The sequence below is a fragment of the Cavia porcellus genome, unplaced genomic scaffold (assembly GCF_034190915.1).
Source record: "Cavia porcellus strain 051 isolate PalLab524CR breed Dunkin Hartley unplaced genomic scaffold, mCavPor4.1 scaffold_4, whole genome shotgun sequence".
Classification (NCBI taxonomy): Eukaryota; Metazoa; Chordata; class Mammalia; order Rodentia; family Caviidae; genus Cavia; species Cavia porcellus.
Genome location: NW_026947487.1, coordinates 81,289,365 through 81,313,023, shown reverse-complemented (window position 1 = coordinate 81,313,023; position 23,659 = coordinate 81,289,365). Strand labels below are relative to the sequence as shown.

The window sequence follows — 23,659 nt, the reverse complement described above, 5'->3', positions numbered from 1 at the left end:
AAACTGATGGGTAAGCTTACAATGCTTCTAACTTACTAAAGAAAATGTTTGCCAATACTGTATTTCTTTACCAAGTATTGATTTTGTTAATAAAAATTTTCATTTTTTTGCTTTAAAGAGAATAAAACAGAACAAACTGAATCAGAATAGAACAATACAAGCAACACAAAACTTCAAAAAAGACAAAAGGAAATTAACAGTGGCTGCCATCATATCTCTTGTTTTCTTCACAACAGTTGTCCATACTTTTGCACACAATAAATTCAAACAAAACAAAATAGTATAAAACCATTCAAAACAAAAGTATGAAACCATTACTGGACTTCAAAACAAGACAATAGGAAATCAACAATGACAACAAAAATGCCTTTTGTTTTCTTCAAAATAGCTGTTCAAACCCTCACACATAAAGAAATTAAATAATAGAAAACACACTAAATCAACTGAAACAAAAGAAACATTACAGGACTTCAAAACAAAGTAACAGGAAATGAACAATGGTTAGTTTAATGTGTCATTTTCTTTATAATAGCTGTCCACACTAGTACACATAATAAAATCAAACAAAAGAGAACAGAATAAAAACAATAAAAAAGTAATAGCATTATAGGACTTCAAATCAAGATGACAGGAAATCAACAATAGCTACCATAATCTTGTTTTCTTCAAAATAGCTGTTCATGTCATCACACATACTAAAATCAAACAAAACAAAACAAAATAAAACCAACTAAAGAATGAAAGTACAGGACTTCAAAATAAGATAATAGGAAATCAAAAATGGTTATCATAATACATCTTGTTCTCTTCAAAATAGTTGCCCATACCATCAGACACAGTAAAATCTAACAAGACATAACAAAGCCATACCTAACGAAATTATGAGGACACAAGAGTTCAAGTAAAGATAATAAGAAATTAACAGTGCTTACCACCTTCTCCTCCTGGATATTTACTCTACTACAACTTTCATAATATCTATTGTGCTTTTTGAATCCCACTAACTTCTTCTGTTTTTTATGCTAGGGTTTACCCATAGGAGTTCAAACCATTTTGCTTAAGAACATGATGTCCAGTTGCATCCATTTCACCTTCAAGAGCTTCAAGATTATCATACTTTACAGCTGGGTAGCTTTCCATTGTATTAAAATATCATATTCTTCTGATCCATTCTGTGGTTGAAGGGCAAATTACCTTTGGTTTATTTCTGTCTTCTGTCATGTGGAACAACTGCTTTCTCTCTTTTGATTTTCAGTCTATGAATTTCCTTTGGCGTTAAATATGTTTCTTTTATACAGTGTATTGATGGATCTTGTTTCTTAAGGTACTCTATGTTTCTTTTTATTGATGAATTGACGCCACCTACATTGATGGTTACAACCGGCATACATTGGTTTGTCTCTGTCCTGCTGTCCTCCTGTTGTTGGCTCTCCACTTTTCTCTTTCATTCAGTTGCCTGTTTTTTTTTGGTGATCCTCCTCTACTGCTGTTCCTGGAACCATGGTCAGCTTATATCTCTCTCTAGAGTATACTTCAGCACTCTCTGTAGGGTTAGTTTGGTGGTCATGAATTGCATCAGTTGTTCTTTATCATGGAAGTATTGTATTTTTTCATCAGTTTTCAAAGACAATTTTGCAGGCTACATCAATCTGGGTTGCAAGTTGTTTTCTTTCAGGATCTGAAACATTTTACTCCAAACTCTTCCTGACCTGATGGTCTGTGTTGACAAGTCTGCCCTGATTCTTACAGGTTTTCCTTTATAGATGATCTTTTTTTTTTCCTCTAACAGCTTGTAATATTCTGTTCTTGTGCTGAATTTCTGGGATCTTGATTATTTTATGTTTGGGTACAGATTTACTTTAGTTATGGCTATCTGGAGTTACGGCTATTCTGTATTCCTTACTTATCTGCATGCCAGATCCTTTTCCCATGTTTGGGAAGCTTTCTACTATTACTTCTATAAATAGCATTTTTATTTTATTTGTGTTGACCCGTGCTTTTTCACTGATACCTATCACTCTTAATTATTTTTCTTTGCATTATCTTGCGGCTACTGGATTATTTCCTGGCTTCTTGTTATTTTTAAGAGATCTTTTACAATCACTAGATGCAATCCTGTCAGCAAAGTCTGGAAGTTTATCTTTAGTCTCTTTCAAGAGGTTCTGCCAGCTTTCAATTGACTTTTTAGTTTCTTGGATATCTCTTTGAATCTATTTCATGCATTATAATTCCTTCCTATATTGTTCAAGGTTTCCACCATTTTCCTATGCTTCTCTTTTATCTATGTCTTCTTTAGATATGCTAAGCAATTCTTTCAGTATGTTTGTGATTTCTTCTTTTATCTGAGACATTGTTTCTGATCTGACTAGTTGTACAGTCTCATGAAGTTGTTTCTTTACTTCAGTTGCTATCCTCTTGGAGATTTCAGGTGTGTGACTTCCATTTTATTTCATGACTGTATCTCCCAGGTTTGTTTTGTGTGGGTTGGAGGTCTGAGATTGCCTTGTGCTCCTTTGTCTTGACATTCTCCTGGGTTCTTCCCAGGCACTTTCCACGCTGGGTGCTCCTCTGTGTGCAGGGGAATGGGACACACATCTGGGTTTCTCTGACCCCAGGTTCCCAGAGAGGTAGCAAGGTGCGGCACAGGCTTCTCCAGACCTGTGCAGCAACACTGGGGCTTCCCCAATGACGAGGGGTACATGAAGGTGGGGCTGCTTTTTCTCTCAGCCTGTGTGTCTACCCCAAGACTCCTGTGATGGTGGCAGGCACACAGGGGTGTGCTTGTCTGATTCAGTGGGTGATGACTGCATGAAGGAAGCAAGGGTCTCCAACTGTGGTCTGTGAGAGCATAGGGCTTACCTGGCTGCATGTCCTTGCCTGTGCTGGCTGCTCATGGGAAGCAAGCCTTCTGATGGCAGCATCTGGCAAGTCGAGTTGGATCTGGTTGAGTCTCCCTGCTCACTTGGCTGCCCTCAGGAAGTGAGCCTTGTGATGACAGAGGCCGCAGGCAGGGAGTGTCTGGCTGTGTCTTCCTGCCTGCACAGGCTGCCCACAGGAAGCAAGCTTTCTGATGGTGGTGGATGGCAGGTAGAGGTGGACTTGGCTGGGTCCCCTGCCTCTGCTGGCTGTCCACAAGAAACAAGCCTACCAAAAATTTTAGATAATACTAATATATGAGAAAGTAATTATTTTCTGAGTTAAAATATTGTAATGCTATGTTTGAGTGATATGACGGTTGGGTTTAGGATTTTTTAAATCTTAAGACAGTAACAATACACATTCAGGAGATATCATACTTAATCACTTAATCTAAACACACATTTGATCCTTTTCTAGATTAGTGCTATATGGCATGATACTGACTTGTGATGCTGGGCAGCATAAGCAGTGAGCCACTACTCCTAGTTACCCACATGACCAATGCAAATGCCTACCGTGAGACTAAATTCTGATGTCCAGTAGATTAGGCAGATTAAGTGCACTTTTGACTTATAATATTTTTCCACTTGTGATGGCTTTTATCAGGATATAACCTCAGTTTGAGTCAAGGACACAATAAAATCTTATTTTCAGTTTTCGGTAACCGAAACTAAGAAAATAAAATATCCATAATTAAAGGGCTGAGTTTCTTCTTTATAGAATTACTAAAACTTTTAAATTGTGCATAAGTGGATAAATTTTATTATTTGTATTAAGCAAGGTGTTATTTTCATCCTATTTAAGTATTTCATACAATTACCGATACAACTTCTCTGGCTAAGCAGTTATAATTTTTACTTCTCAGACATTCCACACTTTGTTTCAATTACTTCTTCAATACAGAAACGAAAGGATATACTCATCCAACTAACAGCTTAAAAATCAAGTCTTGGGCTAGTTAAAAATTTACACATCAGGGGCTGGGGATTTAGCTCAGCAGCATAAACGCCTGCTTTGCAAGCAGGCAGTCGTGAGTTCAATCCCCGGTACCAATAAAAAGGAAAAAAGACAAACAAAACAAAACAAAACAAAATTACACATCAATACACACACGTTTTTTTCAAATGATACATAAATGCCTTTATGTGAAATATTATTTTCATAATATATCTATTTTTCATGTTTAAGAAACACATTTTATTCCCTATTTAATTTAATGGATTGAAAAACTGGATATGCTATTTCCTTGAGGGAAACTATGCTGGAGGATCTCTGTGATATATTTCAGTACTGCTTTATTTGAATATTTAAAATATTTTATCTTGAGGGCTAGAAACTCTCTAACAACGGGTAAAGCTTAAGTTATTGGGCACAAAGGCAGCCAGTTTTTCTGCAGGAATGAAAAGAAGATATTTACTCCTCATATATTCTACTTAAATTAAAAGAGCCTTGGGTACTAAAATTAGTAAGCACACACAAAAGGAAACTTCAAGTGTCACTTTTAAAAGCCTTACTTTTTTCTGCTCTCAGTAACTCATCTCGGTAGACAGGACCAGTATCAAATGATCTAAAGTTAGCAAAGCAGACCCAATATTAAGTCTTTAAGCACCTTTAAAGAAAAAATAAGTAATCAACAATAAAAATGTTTAATAATAAAACAGAGCAAACAAAAGAATCACTTCACACATAAAGATGCTCATGTTGAACAGAATAGAAAAAGGAGGAAGATGACAATTAAAAGTGACATTTGTTCCCTAAAAATCCTAAAAGTATCTTTTTTTCTTTTGGTGGCACTGAGGATAGAACACATGGCCTTCCCAATGAGCTTACATCCCCAGCCCTATGCTGTTGTTAGTGTCTGAAGCTGGGTCTTATTAAGTTGCCCAGGCAAGAATTAAAATTCTGATCCATCTGCCTCAGCATCCCTCAAGGCTGGGACTCAGGGATTACAAGTGTGCATTACCAAGCCTGCCTAGCCTCTTTTTTCTCTCACTTTTGAAAGGCACACTATATTCATATATATTATGGACAATTTTATATCAGAGATTTACAACTGGTGACCTCTAGACGAGATGCAACTTAAAAGATACTTTCTAATTAGCATGTACAGTGTAAAGAAAAAGAAAAAAAGCACATAGAAGACAACATTTAAACATCCTGTCACAGTGGAACTGAGTTTTCAGCTTCTTGCTCCCCCAAACAGACAGATTTGGCAGTATTTGGCTTAACTGCCACACAGACTTTGAGCCAGAGAAGCCCACCAGTCCCTACTCCTACCCAAAATAAGTGCTCCTCTCTCTGGCACATTTCCCACTACTCACTGACACTAACATCAGGTACCAATGCTAGTAGCCATGCATCAAGGGTTACTTTTTTTCTTTTTTAGGTATTGAGATTATTTCTTTGGATACATGAATAAAAAAGTTAAAAAAAAAGAAAGAAAGAAAAGAAAAAGAAAAAAGTCAAGAGTGCTACATGTTTAGTGAACACCTGAAGTAAACAATAAAACAATACATTCAATATGCAAATAATATATTTCTGTAAAAACATCACAACTAAACTATAAAACCAAAGAACCTACATAAAGAGCTTCCTTGTGTTACACATGCCAGGGAATATACTGGAGTCTGAATGTTTGGTCCATATAGTATTTCATATAAGATGATGAATGATATTTTGTGGCATAAAAGTATTATAAAGTCTTAATATTTTTATTTTTATGTTCACTTCATCAACAATCATATAGGTATCTGAAAATTATTGATATTATTTGTGACTAGGATGTAAGACATTTTAAAGGGAAAAGAAACTGCTATTTTTTAAGGCTATTTAATTTCAAAAATGAGCTAGCTGCAATTATTTTGAATTTTATTTTTCTACAGCCAGATTAAAAGTTTTGCTTTAGGGGCTGGGGATTTAGCTCAGCGGCATAAACGCCTGCCTTGCAAGCTGGCAGTCGTGAGTTCAATCCCCGGTATTGATAAAAAGGAAAAAGACAAAAAAAAATTTTTTTTGCTTTGAATTCTTCCCAATAAATGTAGCAACTAAAATAATCATATTTCTTAAAAGATGTTTATATTTCAAATTTACTGTTACTAATATAAAGCAGTAAATACAAACCTACTTTTAATATTATTTTTAAAATGTTTATAACAAGAAAGCAAGAAAACTTAAGTCATACTTATTAAATTTAGGCTTTGGTACTTTCTAACACGGGTAACTCTTCAAATATTAGTCCCATTTAGCAAATTAGACCATTTTGTGATTTTGAAATATTGTAACTTAGTATGAGTTAACTATTAATTTTTTATGCCACTTATGAATCCTTTGTTCATCATTCCTCAAATACTTGTTGTATGCTACAGTAGAGATTACGTTTAATTTTTCCCCCAGAGAGAAAGCAAATTTTCAGTTTTGTTTACCATTCTCATTGCTATAGTTCATCAGCATGCCACAAAAGACAGTCAAGAGCTTCTCATTGGCGGGATCTGTTCTACTGCACAGTGACCTTAAACGGTCAATTACAATCTGTGCACCACCTGCTTGGTCAACTGCACTCCTGCCCTCATCTGTAAAACAAAGAGTTAAATTAAAAATAAAACAAAAAGGAAAAGTATCTTACAATTTCAAATACAAAACATAACAGTATCTGTGATTCCTTAATCTGTAAATAGAAAGTTAGCCAAAGCAGAGCACTACTCTGTCTTTCTGGAAAATACAAAACAAATAAGCATGGAAATGGGGTGGGATGGGGAAAAGAGACAACCACTTTCTAAGAGAAAAAGATCATCCTCCCTGGCATTATGTAGGAGCTAAAAGAATTCTTTTAGATCCAATTTTATAATACGAAATTTACCACCACTTTCACAAAAGAGAAACAGGATTTAAATGATACTAGTATAAATTTTTGTCCTTCAGCTTGAAAACCACTAAATGTATATTATATGTCAGTGGTTTTCAAAGTCAACTATTATCACAGAAAACTATATGGAATACAGTATAATTCTGCGTTACAATATGAAATTAATTAATATTAAAGTCTTAAAAATTAATACTAAAATCTTTTAAATGGAATTCTTTTGTTGTCCAGAAAGACGTTCCCTCTTTTTTCATTCTTGATTTGTATTTCATTTTTCCTTCTCTCTACTCACTATTCTAATTTAGCATTATAACCAGTGAGCAAATAAAGTCCAAGGTATTTTTGATTATATGTGCATATACAATGCATACACAGAACAAGGATCATAACCACTGAAGCAGAAACACAGCTTGAGAATAACCTTTAAACTAAGAAATGGGAAGAGATAAAAGAAAAAGAATGTCTTTTTAAATCTGACCACCTTATATTAAATATGACACTCTCTAGACAGTGTTATCCAACAGAAATGAATCACAGGTGTGACTGATGTGCAGTATTGTGTATTACTAGACACATTAAAAAGTAAAAGAATGAGTTAGAAATTAATTTTAAATAGTATTCTTCCATGCAGTCAGTATATAATTAATGTAATATTTTACATTCTTTCCTGTGTAGTAAATCTACAAAATACAAGTATATTCTACGCTCAGAGTTACAGTTTTTTATGTATTTATTTAGTACCAGGAATCGAACCTGGGGCCTTGTGCTTGCCAAGCACTGCACAGCAATTGACTCATTTGGTAATTCAGTCACATTTCAATTGCTCAACAGCTAAATTTTGGGACTGGCTGATAAAATGGGCAGTTCATCTCCAGAAGTATAACAAAAGTACAAAAAATAGCTCACAAAAGAATTGTAACTATGAAGATAGTCAATGAAAAATTCTAACTTTCCTAAGGACTAAAAGTAAGGTCAGTACTCAGATATACCAGCTTCATGTTTGAAAAATTTTAAGAAACTCTTAGCTTCATACCATCTTCATTTAGTTTTACTCTATCTTTCTACAGATGCGTAACAGAACTCTATGTGAATTAGCTAGAAAGATAACACAAAATTTTTTTTTTTTGTCTTTTTCCTTTTTATCAGTACCAGGGATCGAACTCATGACTGCCTGCTTGCAAGGCAGGCGCTTATGCCGCTGAGCTAAATCCCCAGCCCCCCACAAAATTCTTATACTACTAGACTACCTAGTTAGATGAACTAGTGAGAACACAGTTCAAACCTCATTTAGAAATCTGGTTTCCAGAGTTTTGTTTTCCAATAACATAAATTATTCAAATTATTGGGTAATCTGTGTATAGATGTCTCAGTAAAACATACAGACATTCAATAACATAAATGTATGGTAATAACCCATCATTAAATTGCAAAAGTAAAAAAATACTTGATTCTCATTAGTGAGTAAATATGGACTTTCAAAATATAAATATAAACTGTGCCAGGGACACAGTTTAGGGGTACAGTTCCAGCCTGGCAAGCATGAAGGCCTGAGTGATTCCCTGTATCAATACTAACATATACATATATATACACACACACACATACATATACATACATACATATGTGCATATATAATACATACTTAAAACCTGGACGCAGAAATCTTAGAAAATAGGTAAACTAATCTTTAGTTTCTTATGTTAGGACACTAAGACAGAAAACTAGGGCTAGAAACCATGTGAAGTCTTTTTGCAGTGAATTTTAAAAAGCTAAGTTAACTTCCTATCAATACTAAGTTGGTTAATCTGCAAAGTTCAAAACAAGAATCTAACTACAATTAGAAAGCAATGACGTATATGTGTTTCACAGAAACAATACTTATTTTCACTTTCTCTACTCTATCTCATGCGTGAATTGTCTCCAATAAAGCTCTTTACTTACGACTTCATAAATTGGTTACAGAGCACAAACTCAATCTCTATAGTAGCAATTATTAAAAAGTTAGAGAGGGAGAGGAAAAGAAAAACAAAGCACATAATACAATAACACTTACCTGAGTTCAGAAAATATTAACTAACATTATAGGAAAATTTTTGCAATTTTTTTTGTTGACAAAACAGCCACAGAAATAAGATGAGAGAATATTTTATAGGAGTATTTAATAGAATTTAAACAAAAGAAAATGTGTACCTTTTAAAAAAGTGACATAATTTAATACATTAGAATAGTTACTGTGCAAGTCCATATAAATTGGTTTTCTATAGTCAAAATAATTCTGTAACTTTAATATTATGCTACTCAAATAGGTATCATCACTGATCACTTAATAATTTCCAAGCGTCTTTACCCTAAACTTTTATATCTCTGAATGTAGGCTCATTTTTTAAGCCTTTTCATAGCAGGTAATCAAAATATTTTCATAATCTAATTTATGAAGGACTCTAAACTGTCACCTTTAGAAATATACTTTAAAACTTAAGTTTTCCACAATGACATTCACCCAGAGGAAAAAGTGCAACCCACCAATATCTTCAGCCTTGTTACATTCTGTAGTGGTGACTTGAGAGACTGAAGAAAAAGGCAAAAACACCACTAAGAAAAGCCCTCTTGTACTCTCCTTCCCCAAGCACAAGGTAAGAATAGACTACTACTAGAGGAATCTTAAGAAGGGGATGCATGATATTAAGATTAGTAATAAAATATGAGCCAAATCCTGACTCAGTCTGACTTTTACTACACACTAAAAGCCCAACATAAAAGTATGCTCATTTCTAGAGATTGAATGCTGCTAATCTCAATCCCTACTGTTCTTCTATTTGTAAAGTTCAGCATTCAATAAAAAACTGAGATGCATAGAAGAAAAGATTACCAAAAAACAACAACAAATGATACTGAATGACATTAAAACTACCAGGTAAGGACTTTATGATTAACTTATTAAATAACCTAATGGACAAAGTGATTAATATCCATTAACAGATGTGGTATGGTAGTTTTTAAAAAGGGAAACTAATGAGTTAAAGGTAAATGCAGAAATAAGAAAATACAGTATCAAAGATAAAGAATTATTTCAACAGGTTAAATAGCTGCCTCAGGCAGAACAAGGAAAGACTCGATGAAGCTGTAGATCAAAAAATTATTCAAGCTAAAACAAGAAGCAACGAAAAAGTGGTAATGGGAAGACCTAAAGCACAGCACCTAAAGCACAGAAGGAACAGAGTTTAACAGAGGTCTAACAGAGATGTAAATGGAAATCCAGAAGAAGTGACAGACAAGAAGAAAGGAGCAGTATCTGAGGAGTTAACCACGGAGAACTTCCCCAACTATAATGAAAGATATGATGCCACAAATTCATGAAGCTTAGAGAACCTCAAGCAAAGGAAACAGGCAATGATCTGGATGCATCAGTCAAGCTATTGAAAACCAAAAAAAAGATCTCTTAAAGGCAAACCAGAAGAAAAGAACTACATATTACATAAGAGAAAAAATTCAGCAGACTTCTATCTAGAACTACACAAATTAGAAGACAATGGAGTGGTAGCTTAAAAGTATAATTCTGAATTCTATACACAGTGAGACTCCCTTTCATAAGTAAGGTAATACAAAAATATTTCAGACACATAAAAGCTTAGAAAATTTACTGCTGATAAACTTAAGCATAAGTTAGTAAGTTTTTCAGCAAAATGTATATAATACTAAAGAAAAATTTCAATCTACCCAAAGGACAAACTACATTGAAAAAAATATAAAGTACAAATAAACATATAACACCATTTTCCTGCCCTTTTTAAAGATCAGTCCTCCTGGGGACCCAGGACCTCCAGCCAGTGAAGCTTGCAGGGCCAGGGCAGAGCCAGGTCCCTCCTCTTGACCTGCAGTCCTAGTGGCCCACCTTGGGACCCAGGACCTCCAGTCAGTGGTGCGCCCAGGACTGGGCCTCCTACGTACGCCCCAGCAGTCCTGCCACTGACATTGGGAACCTTCCCTCACCTCCTGGACCTGGTATTGCTGTTGGTCTTCTGCTCCCACTCCTCCCCCTAGAACCTTAGACTGCAAAGGATTAACCATACTGTGTTAACAGGAGACTCAGTAACCCCTATCAAAGCAGAAGAACTCACCAAACTTCATCAGTGCGGTGAGTTTGCAGTAAAATAGGAATAGTTTGCCACCTTCAGTGGGTAAACAGGAGCAATAGTGAAGTTCCCTCCAGAAGTAGACCCTTGACGAGCTTGGCAAGAGTGAGTCCTTCCTCCACACAGAGAACATCAGGCAGGTTTAGAAGGGTGTGAATAAGGCTTTTCCCAACACACAGAAAATTCATAAGGCCTATGATCACCCAGGGACACAGCAGGATGCCAAGCGAGACAAACACTAAACAGGGAGAGCTGGTGACTTGGAACAACCTGAAGACGTAATAACAACAGGAACTAAGGCTTGATTTACATCAATATTCATAGGCCTGTCAGCCCAGGAAGAATATAGGACTAACCCAACAGGCCCTGCAGAAGGAATATAAGAGAATGGGCCACCTTTTCTTTGTGGGACCCAGCAAATGGGCACAAATCAACCTCACAATAGGACCCTAAGATACATAATACCAACAGTTGAGACTAGTGGGATTAAAAGTGGGAAAAAAATGGGAAAATGAAAAAGCAAAATGCAGTCACAAACATCAGAAGCAGGTACAGGAAACACTGAAATAGAGGACTTTAAAAGTCACACATGGGAAATCTTTGAAAAGACAGCAAGTGAAATAAAAAAACAAACCCATAAGGCTGTAGAGGAAATAAAATTAGAAATAATCTTTCATGTAAAGACATAAAAACATTAGTAAACAAGTTGCTCAGCGCAGCTAGAGAAGAAAGAGATAAAGTACAGGAATATGGGAAACTAATTTAAACCTTGAATGAACAATAGAAAAAACAAGCAGGATCCATGAAACAAGCTTAAAGAGATATCCAAGAAACAAAAAATGCTACTGAAAGCTGGCAAAAACCGTTTAAATGAAGCTAAGTATAGAATTTTGAACTTTGAGAACAGGATAGCAATGAACAATGATGAAAGGACAGAACTTTTAAAATAACAAAGCAGCATGAAATGACAATCCAGCACCATCAAGTGGATGCCTAGAGAAACAATATAAGAGTAGGCATCAGTGAAGATGCAAGAGTCAACATGAATGACATTGGTAAACTATTCACAGAAGTAATAGCTGAAAATTTTCCCACCAGGAGAAAAAAACCTGATATGCAGATAAGTGAGGCACACAGAATGCCAAATAATCACAACCAACATAAATCTACACCCAGATATATAATAAGTAGGATCCCAGACACAGAACATAAAAACAGAATACTCAAAGCTGTTAAAAGCTATTAAAAGAAAAAACATAACTTACCTAACAAGTAAAGCCCATTAGAATCACAGCACACTTTTCAGCACAAAACCCTCAAGTCAAGACGAGCTTGGAGTGAGATTTTTTTAAAATTTTATTTAAAGAAATACTAAACAAAACAGAAAACAGGTAGAAATAATACATACATTCAAAAAAAATAAACAGTAAGAAATCACTAGTGGTTGATTACATATTGTCCTCTTACAAATGTTCAAGATAAAAAAAAGTGAAACATACAAAGTGGAGATTCAAACAGCAAGACTGCAAACAGTTCTGTTCAACTATCCAACAAAAACTTAGTAATATGGTTGTCAATCCTATACACTTAAACATACATGCAGTTATCCATATCTTCATTTATATTGAGATTGAAAAAACTCAAGCAGATTAATATCACTCTGAACAAAGAATAATACAATTTCTGGGTTTCACATTATTAGCCTTTTTTTGGGTGTTATTTTTTTTTTCTTTTTCGTTTTTTTTTTTTTTTTTGGGTCCTTTTTCTCTGACAGCTTTTAATATTCTGTTCTTATATTGAATTTCTGGGATCTTGATTATTATACGCCTGGGTATAGCCCTGTTTTGGTTGTAGGTGGTTAGAGTTCTGTATGCCTCATACATCTGAATATCATTTCCTTTTCCTATGCTTGGCAAGTTTTCCTTAATTATTTCTGTGAATAGCCTTTGCACTTCCTTTGTTTGTACCCCTGCTTCTTCATTCACATTCTTTATTCTTAGTTGTAGATCCTCTTGTCATCTTCTAGCCTTTGTATTGCTACTGCCTGTTTCCTTGTTATTTTTAAGAAATTTTTCCTTTCATGATCCCACATTGCAAACCTGGCTTCCAGTTTGGATAATCTATCATTAATTACTTTTAAGCCATTTTGCCAGTTTTCAATAGAGTTTTTTATTTCCTGGTAATCTCTTTGAACCTGTATTCATGTATTCTATGTTTTCTTTATATTCTTCATCAAATGTTTCTTTCCTTTTTTTGTGCTCCTGCATTCTTCCATCTGTGTCTTAAGAGGTGCATAGCCTCTTTTATTAATCCATTTATATCTTGCTTTACTTGGTTAAATATTTCACTTTTGAACTTGTCTACGAGGTCCTGAAGATATCTTTTTATGTCCACTGATGCCGTGTCTGATATTGCATGTTTGCAGTCCTCAATCTCTTTTGTATTTACCTCTCCTGGATCAATGTTCTCAGGGTTGGGGGCTGGGGACTTTTTCTTGTTGCTTCCTCTTCTGTTAGTTTTTGTTTCTTCCATATAGGCGTATAGAGGAGTTCCCAATCCCTTTCTTTGTTGGTTATGAAGCCGCTGGCTAGGTGATCCTGCCCACTCCAGTATGTTATTGAAGTGCAAACAGGGGCGGCATATGCTGGATCCTTGCCTCCGGGTCAGTTAACTGCAGGTCTATGCAGGTACCTTGCTGGCTCCATTCTCTGTTGGGCTCCCTAACCTCCAACTTGAGTGCGACTGCACTTCAGTGCCACTGCGGTTCCAGTGAGTCCAAGCGGGGGGAATTCAGGCATGAAAGAGCACAAAATCTTAGCTGCCTCAATAGTAGCCCTGGGACTGTATGTTTGACTGGTTCTTTTCACTTAAGTTTCTGCCTGGGTCGAGATAATCCATCTCCCTCTGTCCGGGACTCCCCATGCTGTGTAATATCGGCATCTTGAGCTGTCTGTCTCAGGGAGCCTCTGTAATGTGCTCTTATCTATCCGCCATCTTTTTGGAGTGAGGTATTTTAAGCACTGAAAGAAAACAACTTTCAACCCCGACTAATATACCCACCAAAACTTTCTTTCAAATTTAATGGAGAAACAACATATTTCCATGACAAAGAGTAAGTGAAGAAACTCATGTCAACCAAACTCAGCTTAGAAAGAGCATTTAAAGACATACTAGATAGAGAATTCAATGAAAATGCCCACAATCTCCAGAACAACAGAAAGAAACCACCAGGCAGGACAAGCAATTAAATAAGGGAGAAAACAGAAAACAAACTGGAACATAACATGGCAAAGTCGAGCCAGTACATATCAGTGATATCCATAAATGTAAATGGCTTCAATTCACCTATCAAAAAGAATAGGTTGACACAATGGATCAAGAAAGATCCCACAATATGCTGTACACAAAAGACACATTTGACCCAAAAGATAACGCATAGATTAAAGGTCAAAGGACGGAAAACTGCATTCCATGCAACAAGAACACAGAAAAAAGCAGAGGTAACTATTCTGTTTGCAGACAGTGCAAACGTCAAACCTAAAATGACAAAAATTCAAGTGGAAGAACTAACAATTATAAATATATATAAACCAAATACAGGAGTACCCAATTATACAAGACAAATACTAAAGGACATGAAAAACAAAATACACAAGAACACAATTATAACAGGGGACCTTAATACCCCACTGTCACAAAGAGATAGATCAACTAGACAAAAAGTCAATAAACAAATAATAAAACTGAATCATACCTCTGAGCAAATGGGCTTTGTAGATGTTTACAGAGTGTTCCACAAAACCACACAGAATACACATTTTTCTTAGCTGCGCATGGGACATGTTCCAAAACAGAGCACGTAATAACTCATAATACATACTTAAGTAAATGCAAAGGTATTTGAATTATCTATGCGTAATACCTGACCGTAGTGCACTGAAAATGGAAATTAATGGGAAAAGAAATTGTAAAACTTGCCAAAACACATGGAAATTAAATAGTAATCTTCTGAACAATCAGTGGGTTACACATGAAATTAAAGAAGAAATAAAGCAATACCTACAGTTCAATGAAAATGCAGAAACAATATACTATAATCTGTGGGATGTAATGGAAGTGGTCTTAAGAGGCAAATATATAGCAATAAATTGTTATATCAAGAAAATAGAATGAGCACAAATAAACTAATGTTGTTCTCAAGCTCCTAGAAAAAGAAAAGCAAGTAAAATCCAAAGCTCACAGAAGAGAGGAAATTGTAAAGATCAGAGTAGAGATTAATGCAACTAAAACTAAAAAAAAAAAAACCAAATAATTAATGAATTAAAGGGGTGGGTTTTTTTAGAGAGAATAGACAAAATTGACAAACCTCTAGCCAACCTTATCAAGAAAAAGAAAAAAACCCAAATTCCCACAATAAGGACTGAAAAGAGGGAAATTACTACAGATCCCAGGGAAATGTAAAAGATCATGAATATCTACTTTTAACATCTTGACTCACATAGGGTGGAAAACAGAGAAAATGGACAGATTTCTAGAAACATATGAACTACCAAAGCTCAACCAATAAGATATAGCAATGTTAAATAACCCAGTACCAGCTACTGAAATTGAAAACGTTGTTAAAAATGTACCAACAAAGAAAAGCCCAGGTCCTGATGGATTCACAGCTGTATTCTACAAGAAATTTAGAGAAGATCTGACCACAATACTCCTTAAACTCGTCAATGAAATTGAAAAGGAAGAAATCTTCCCTGAATCATTCCTGGAGGCAAATATTACTTGTATACCAAAACCAGATCAATAAATGCAATATACCACATCAACAGAGTCAAAAACAAAAACCACATGGTCATCTCAATACATGAAGAAAAAGTTTTTGATAAAGTCCAACATCTGTTCATGATAAAAACCCTTCTGAAACTCAGAAAGCACAGTATCTATCTCAATCTCATGAAGGCCATCTACAAAAAACCAATAGCCAACATTATACTAAATGGACAAATATTGAAAGCTTTTACTCTAAAATCAGGAACAAGACAAGGATATTCACTATCACCAATCCTATTCAATATAGTTCTAGAAATATTAGCCAGAGCAATCAGAAAAGAGAGGGAAATTAAAGAGAAGTTGAATTATCACTATTTGCAGATAGCATGATAAATCTATATAGAAGACCCAAAAAAACTCCATTAAAAGACTACTAGAGGTAATAAACAAATTCAGCAGTGTAGCTGGATATCAAGTCAATGCTGAAAAAACAGTAACATTCCTATGCACAAAAAATTCACTGAGAGAAATTATGGAAATATCGCCTTTCACAATAGCATTAAAAAAAAAGAGACACTAAGGGATCAATCTAACCAAGAATGTGAAAGACTTATATGATGAAAATTACACTACTCTAAAAAAGGAGATTGAAGAGGCTATTAGAAAATGGAAAAATATTCCTTGCTCTTGGTTAGGAAGAACAAACATTGTGAAAATGGCCATACTCCCAAAACAGTTATACAGATTTATACAGTTCCAATCTAAGTACCATTAATATACCTCACAGATCTAGAGAAAACCCTCCTAAAATTCATTTGGAAACAGTAGAAACCTAGAATAGCAAAGTCAATTCTGAGCAACAAAGGCAAGGCAGGAGGCACCTCAATTCCTGACTCGAAACTATACTACAAAGCTACAGTGATTAAAATCAACATGATACTGGGTAAGAAATAGACCTGAGGATCAATGGAACAGATTAGAAGATACAAACACAACTACAAAGACCCTCAGCCACCTTATATTTGATAAAGGGTCTAAGTATGTTCACTGGAAGAATGATAGCATCGTTTATAAATGGCGTTGGGAAAACTGGCTCTCCACGTGCCAAAGACTGAAACTAGATCCACGCCTATCACCATGCACAAAACTACAGTCTAAGTGGATCAAAGACCTAAATATTAAAACAGAAACACTAAATCTACTGCAAGACAAGGTAGGCAGAAGTCTTGGAAACAGAGGGGTAGGCAGAAAATTCACGAACAAAACGCAAACTGTATGGGAAATACTTCAAAGAATCAACAACTGAGATCTCACATTATTGAAGTTTCTGTACTTCAAAAGAAATCACCAACAAAGTGAAAAGAAAAACCACAGAATGGGAAAGAGTTTTAGCCAGCAATCTTCAAAGGACTTATATCCAGAAAATACAAAGAACTGAAAAACATCAAACCCCCAAATTCAAAGACCCTTTCCAAAATGGGCATCTGAGATGAACACACATTTCTCAGATGAAGATATACAAATGGCAAATAAATACATGAAGAAAACTTCACCATCACTGGTCATTCAAGAAATGCAAATTAAAACAGCAATGAGATTTCATCTTACTCTGGAAAGAATGGCTGCCATCAAGGAATCAACTGATAACAAATGTTGGCAAGGCTGTGGGGGAGAAATGAATCCTTCTCCACTGCTGGTGGGAATGTAGACTGGTGCAGCCACTATGGAAATGACAATATGTAATTTATCAACCAGTGATTTACTAATGTTTATTTTTTTTAAAATTCTGTACTATTTCTATCCTTTTTTTTTTCTGTTTTGTTTTTCTCTTTAAATAAAAAGAATACCATCAATGTGTTATGAGATTTCTAACATGTAAAAACAAAACATGGGAATGAGCACAATGGATGAAAAAAAAGAATTGAATGTACAGGTTTATAAGGTTCAAAAATTGCATATGACATAAATACTTGAAAAGATAAGCTGGCAAGGTTAAGATCTGCATTTTTACCACAGGGACTCCACTGAAAAATTTAAATGTGGTACAATAAATCAATAACAAAGACAGATACAAAGAATAATCCAAAAGAAAGACTTAAGAGGGGTAAAGATGACCAGAAAACAACTAAGAAAAGAGCAGATTTCATGTAAACATCTTAGTTAAAAAGTAAGAGATAAATCACATGGATAAAAAAAAGCAAGCCCACCCATAGTGACTGCAAGTAACTCACCTTAACCTGAGAACATTCAATAATATTGAAAATAAAAGGAGGTAAAAGAAGTATTATGCAAACATTACTCAAAGGAAAACTGGTATGTCCACATCATCAGACAGCAAATATCACAAGAGGTAATATTCCTAGAAATTAGAGGAAGATTATACAATGACATGCAGTTAATTTAGCAATAAGATGTAACAATTCTAAATGTGTAAGCATTCACAACTAGAACTTCTAAATAAAGCAAAAACTAAAATGGCACGGTGGCACATACCATTAATTCCAGTACTTCTAGAGGCTGAGGCAGGAGGACTGCAAGTTCAATCCCAGTCTAGGCAACTGAGACCTTGTTATAAAATAAAATGGGCCTGAAATACAGTACCATCCCCAAACCATGCCAAGGGTGAGGGTGAACGAGGGAAATGACAGAATATGGGAGAACTGATGTATCTACAACTACAGAAGAGGTGCTTATCAAATATTAATTTGTGTCAGGTATAATGGATATAAACATGAACATCAGAAGACTACTTTCAGTGAGTTTCTATTCCTATGAGGAAGACAGTAGTGAAGAGAACAAAAGCTTCAGTACAGTTTTTATAGCATACAGACAGGACAACACAGACCTCTTCTGGGTTAATGGAAAAGGAAAAAAGAGAAAGGATTATGTAAAACTTTACAAGGCCAGGCATGGTGGCACAGCCTGTAATTCCAGCACTTGGGAGGCTGAGGCAGGATGATCACCTCAAGTTGGAGGCCAGCCTAGATTACATAGCAAGATCCTCTTGCAAAAAACCCAAACCAAGGCGGACTCTGGAAGAACATGGCAGATAGATAGCAGCAGCCTCGGAGGCTCTCTGAGATACCACACTTGAAATCCAGGAATTGTGATGGGCAGGAAGTCCCAGGCAAGGAGGGAATATTCTTTGCCGACCCAGGAATGAACTAAATTAAGAGAAACCAACTAGAAACACAATCCTGGTGATATAGCAGGAACAGATAAGGTCTTAGCACAGAAGGCGGACCTTGAGCCACTGGAAACTGTGATCTAAATTTCCTGCAGCTGCTGTTGCGTCCCGGTTGGCACAGCGGGGAGAGAGGCGTGAAAGCTCTGAGAGTGGGAAGCGTTGAATGGAGTTGCGAGCAGGGCTGGCCGAATGCCCTGCATCGACCTGCGGTGAGTGGATCGGGACCCTTCCATAGAGAAGGAGGCTTCAGCGGAGGACATACTCAGACCGGGCAGACTTCCCGGAACGAGATGCTGTAGTGACTTCAGTCACATATCCCCCTCTCAACCGGGATTGGTGGGGAGTGCCTGGCCTGCGAGACACCACTGGCTGAGATCCAGTAGGCTAGCCCAACCCAGATCCCAGCGCCTGGAAGTACACTCTAGCGGTGAAGCCTTCTTCTGTAGGAGGACCTGGAGGGGCGGGCCGGCATAAACTGCCCAGGTCTGTGTCTCCCTGGTGCGCTGCAGTGGGCGGGAACACCTAGCCGGCGGAAATTCAAACAGACTGTGGCCGACAGGGAAGGAAGCTGGGCCTCCTATATATGCTTATACATAAGGAACAAAGAATATGGGAAGAGGGAGCAACAAGAAAGGGTCCTCAGCCTCCAAACCTGAGAAATATGCAATAGCAGACACCACACCAACAGACATAAAGCGCTATCTGCAGGGCCTCATAGATGAGTTCAAGAATGAAATTATTAATGACCTGAAGCAAGACGTAAGCAGAATAGAGAAATGCTAAGCACCACCCAAGAAAAAACAGATGGTGGAATGGAAGAACAGAAAAAAAGGGGAGAATTGTTTGATGGAGAAAATAGAGAAAGCATAGAATACGTGAAGCAGGTTCAAAGAGATTACCAGGAAACTAAAAACTCTAACGAAAACTGGCATAACAGCTTGAAAGAAACTAAGGACAGATTATCTGAACTGGAGGACAGATTTGTAATATGGGAGCATGAAATGAAAAACTTCTTAAAAATAACAAAAAAAACAAACAGCAACAATACAAAAGCTAGAAGATGCTAAGAGGATCTATAACTTAAGAATTAAGAATGTAAGAGAAGAAGTAGGGACACAAACAAATGGACTACAAAAGCTATTCACAGAAATAATCCAAGAGAATTTCCCTAGTTTAGCAAATGGTAAAGATACTCAGATATATGAGGCATACAGGACTCCAGCCACCTACAACCCAAACAGAGCTAAACCCAGGCATATAATAATAAAATTCCAGAAATCCAATATAAGAACAGAATATTAAAAGCCGTCAGAGACAAGAAAGAGATCACTTATAAGGGAACACCCATCAGAATTACAGCAGACTTCTCAGCACATACCATCAAATCATGAAGAGCGTGGGGGGAAATAATTCAAGCTTTGAAAGATAATAACCTCCAGCCAAGATTGATATATCCTACACAATTGTCCCTAGAAATTGATGGAAAAACAAGGTGCTTCCAGGATAAAGAGGAACTAGGAGAATCTGCAACCTCTAATTCAACTCTACAGAGAATACTGCAGAATAGTCTAAAAAAGGAAAACACCAAGATTCCAGAAATAGTGGCAAAGAGGCCACAATGAATGGAGCAGAAAACGAAATGAAGAAGACAAATTGACAACAAATGACAGAAAAAGAACTCAACAGAAATGATGCAGAGAACATCAGATGGTAGGAACAGCTATTTTGGAGAAAACAAGACATAATAGCTAGTGCTGATTTAGTATCATCTTGTTTTGAAGTCCCATCAAACGTGTATTCTTCTGTCTCCATTGGTCTTAAAAGGTTGTATCTTACTGGATTTTATTACATATGATAATATAAACAAAAACTTTTATAGACAAAGAGTTTATACAGAAACCATTGTTCATTTTCTGTTAATTGGTCCTACATACCCTGTAATAACGTCATTCTCTTGAATGGTTTTATAGTGTCTTAATATGTTTGGTGCTACAGTATATGAAGTTATACTCAAAGATTTCAAGGAAAAAGACACTATGGCAACTATTTTTTGTCAAGATATCTTGTGGTGAAACAGTATTTTGCTCAAATGGTTATGATTTGACCTGCGCTGTTCTGTTGTTATGCCCCCTTTTATCGCAATCCCCTTCTTTTGAATTATTTACTTTTTTATTTTTTTAATTAAGGGAAAAATAAATAAAAAATAGCAGGATACATTATAGTAACCTACTTTGATTTCCTATTAACTTGATTTGAAATCCTGTATTGCCCTCACCATCTTGTTTTGACTGATTTTCCTCTATTCTGCATTGCTTGATAGTACCAAGTTCGAAAGTATAGGCATAACTGTGAAGACAGTAAGAATCATTATGACACCCATTCTGGTTGACTATTATTTTCTTTTAAAATCCTGTAATGTCTCCAATGCTTTGGTTTTATTTTTTACTGTTTAGTTCAATTTTATTATAACTGCCAATTCTTCTTAAAATAGCAAGAGGCAGTATGGTAACCATTGTTGATCACTTTATATTTTGTTTTTACATTATGTCTTATGTCCATCCTTTTGATTTGACTGACTGTTCTGATATGTCGCATTTGGTTTTACTCTCTTCAAAAAAAGTAATAAGAACTGTGGGAGTAATAAAACCCAAAATGTGTAAGTGTCATTGTACAAAAGAAAAGAAAATGCTCTAATGGTTATAAGTGCATATATGTTTAAGTGTATAACACAGATAACCATATTACTGAGTGTTTTTTGGATCATTGAACAAAACTGTCTGCACTCTCACTGTTTGAAAGTCCACTTTATATGCTTCAATTTTTTAACTTGAACAGCTATTTCTAAGACGAGAATATGTAATCTATTAACTAGTGATTTCTTACTATTTTTTAAATTTTGTATTACTTGTACCCTTTTTGTTTTTTTCCTTTTTCTCCTTAAATAATTTAAAAAAAAACCCAAACCAAAAACAAAAACAACTTCATACAAACAGTATGTTCATAATAAACACAAGCACATGCACCTAATATCTATAAATAATGATCAGGTAGACCATTAAGACTCAGGTAGGTTTACATGGTAAAACTAAAGTTAAGTGCTACTGTTCACCTGCAATGCAATTTAAGTACTATTTAACATGAGTATTATTTCCATATTTAAAGTGCTGACTACTGACATGTATTGCAGCCTAATTAAGGTACTCAAAATCTTTGACCAAATCATTACTACTCACTCTTTCATTTATGAAACACTTTTGAGAATATCTACTATACACACTAAAATCTTGGAAATAAAAAGATCATTCAGTTTTATTTAGTTAATGGGAAGAAAAGAAAGTATGAAGAGGGGAGTGTAAAGCTATAAATATAGTTAAGTATTCATGTTATAAAAGGAGCCCAAATAAATAAATGAGTCTCACTTGGAAGGATCAGAAAAAAGATTCATGGCCATGTTTCTTAACATGTCTTTTGAGACCTAAGTGCAATTTACTATGTGAATATAGAAAGTGTACTTTTTGCTTAGCTTATTTGATTTCTTTCTTGACTCTATTGAGAAAAATCCATGTCAGATAAACTACATAAATGAAGCAGCCCTGCACTCTATCCAGGCAGCTATGCTGCTATGATTAGTTTGCCTTTTACATAATAGATTTGTACATTAAGTATTTTGTTTGGCTTCTGTAGTGATTGATGGATTGTGTCAACCAGAGACGTTTAGAAGCTTAACTAAATGGGTTTAGCAACTTTACACACTAGGGTGTAGAAGACCCACCCTAGGGTGGTTCATATCTGGAGGTATAAAAGGGAAGGAGGAAAGACCAATGCATCCCATTCTTTGGAGAAGCTCAATTGTTCACCTTTGGTTTTAGGTTGTCTCCTGGCTTCCAGTGTAGACTCTTCAGCTTTCTGGCATAGAATCTTTAGCCTCAGAGTATAGACCTTTTGGCTTTCTGTTGCAGACACATCAACCTGCTGGTGTGATCTTGCATGAGACACTGAAGTGAACTTCCGATCTTGGATTAAATCCTATGGCCTCGGCATGCAGACACCCAGTGCAAACTTCCTCATATCATAAGCCAATCTCGTAATTTCTTATACATTTGTATATTTCATGTTATATGTTTTCCCTAGTAAAACACTAATACAGCTTCCTTCACTCAGTATAATTTCAAGACTCATCCATACTGTCATTGTCTTAGTCTGTTCTCTGTTGCTGTAACAGAATATTCTTGATTGGGTAATTACAGGTTGACAGAAGTCCAGGACTATAGAGTGAATGTCAGATTGACTAATGGTGAGGGTCTCATGCTGTTCCAGGCATGATGGAAAGCAGAACAAGTAGACACATGCAAGGGGACACATGACGATAGAAGCAAAGTGTCAACCTAATGTGAGGTAAGTAACTCACTCTTGAGATAACATCTTCAAGAATATTAAACTGCTCATGTGACTACGTGGTTTTATTCCCCTAAGTTTTCTAATTTCTCTCGATATCCTTCCATCTACCTATCCACCCAAGTAATAATACCTGAGCCCATTATAAAATGCAATAAATTGGGCTGGGGATTTAGCTCAGTGGCATAAGCACCTGCCTTGCAAGCAGGCAGTCGTGAGTTCGATCCCCGGTACCAATAAAAAGTTAAATAAAAAAAATTTTTTTTAAAAATGCAATAAATTATTTTGACTTTTTCTATGTTCATGCTCACAATGAATAATTTAAAGATTAACTGCCATCTGAAATTTTCTTTTGCTGTCTCTACTAAGAACCTCAGATTTCATATTGGCCCTAGCAAA

General features: G+C 35.8%; 1 protein-coding gene across 3 annotated transcripts in view; it reads right to left on the bottom strand.

Moving 5' to 3' along the window:
* Rap1gds1 (Rap1 GTPase-GDP dissociation stimulator 1) overlaps positions 1–23,659 on the bottom strand; it is a 171,215-nt gene that overhangs the window by 47,922 nt on the left and 99,634 nt on the right. For 2 of the 3 annotated variants that reach the window (XM_063247320.1, XM_063247321.1), the window contains exon 5: positions 6,342–6,488. The exons of the other annotated variant lie outside the window; for it this stretch is intronic. In XM_063247320.1, the coding sequence (XP_063103390.1) occupies positions 6,342–6,488 (147 nt within the window). The remainder of the gene's footprint in view (positions 1–6,341; positions 6,489–23,659) is intronic. 3 annotated transcript variants of the gene reach the window in all.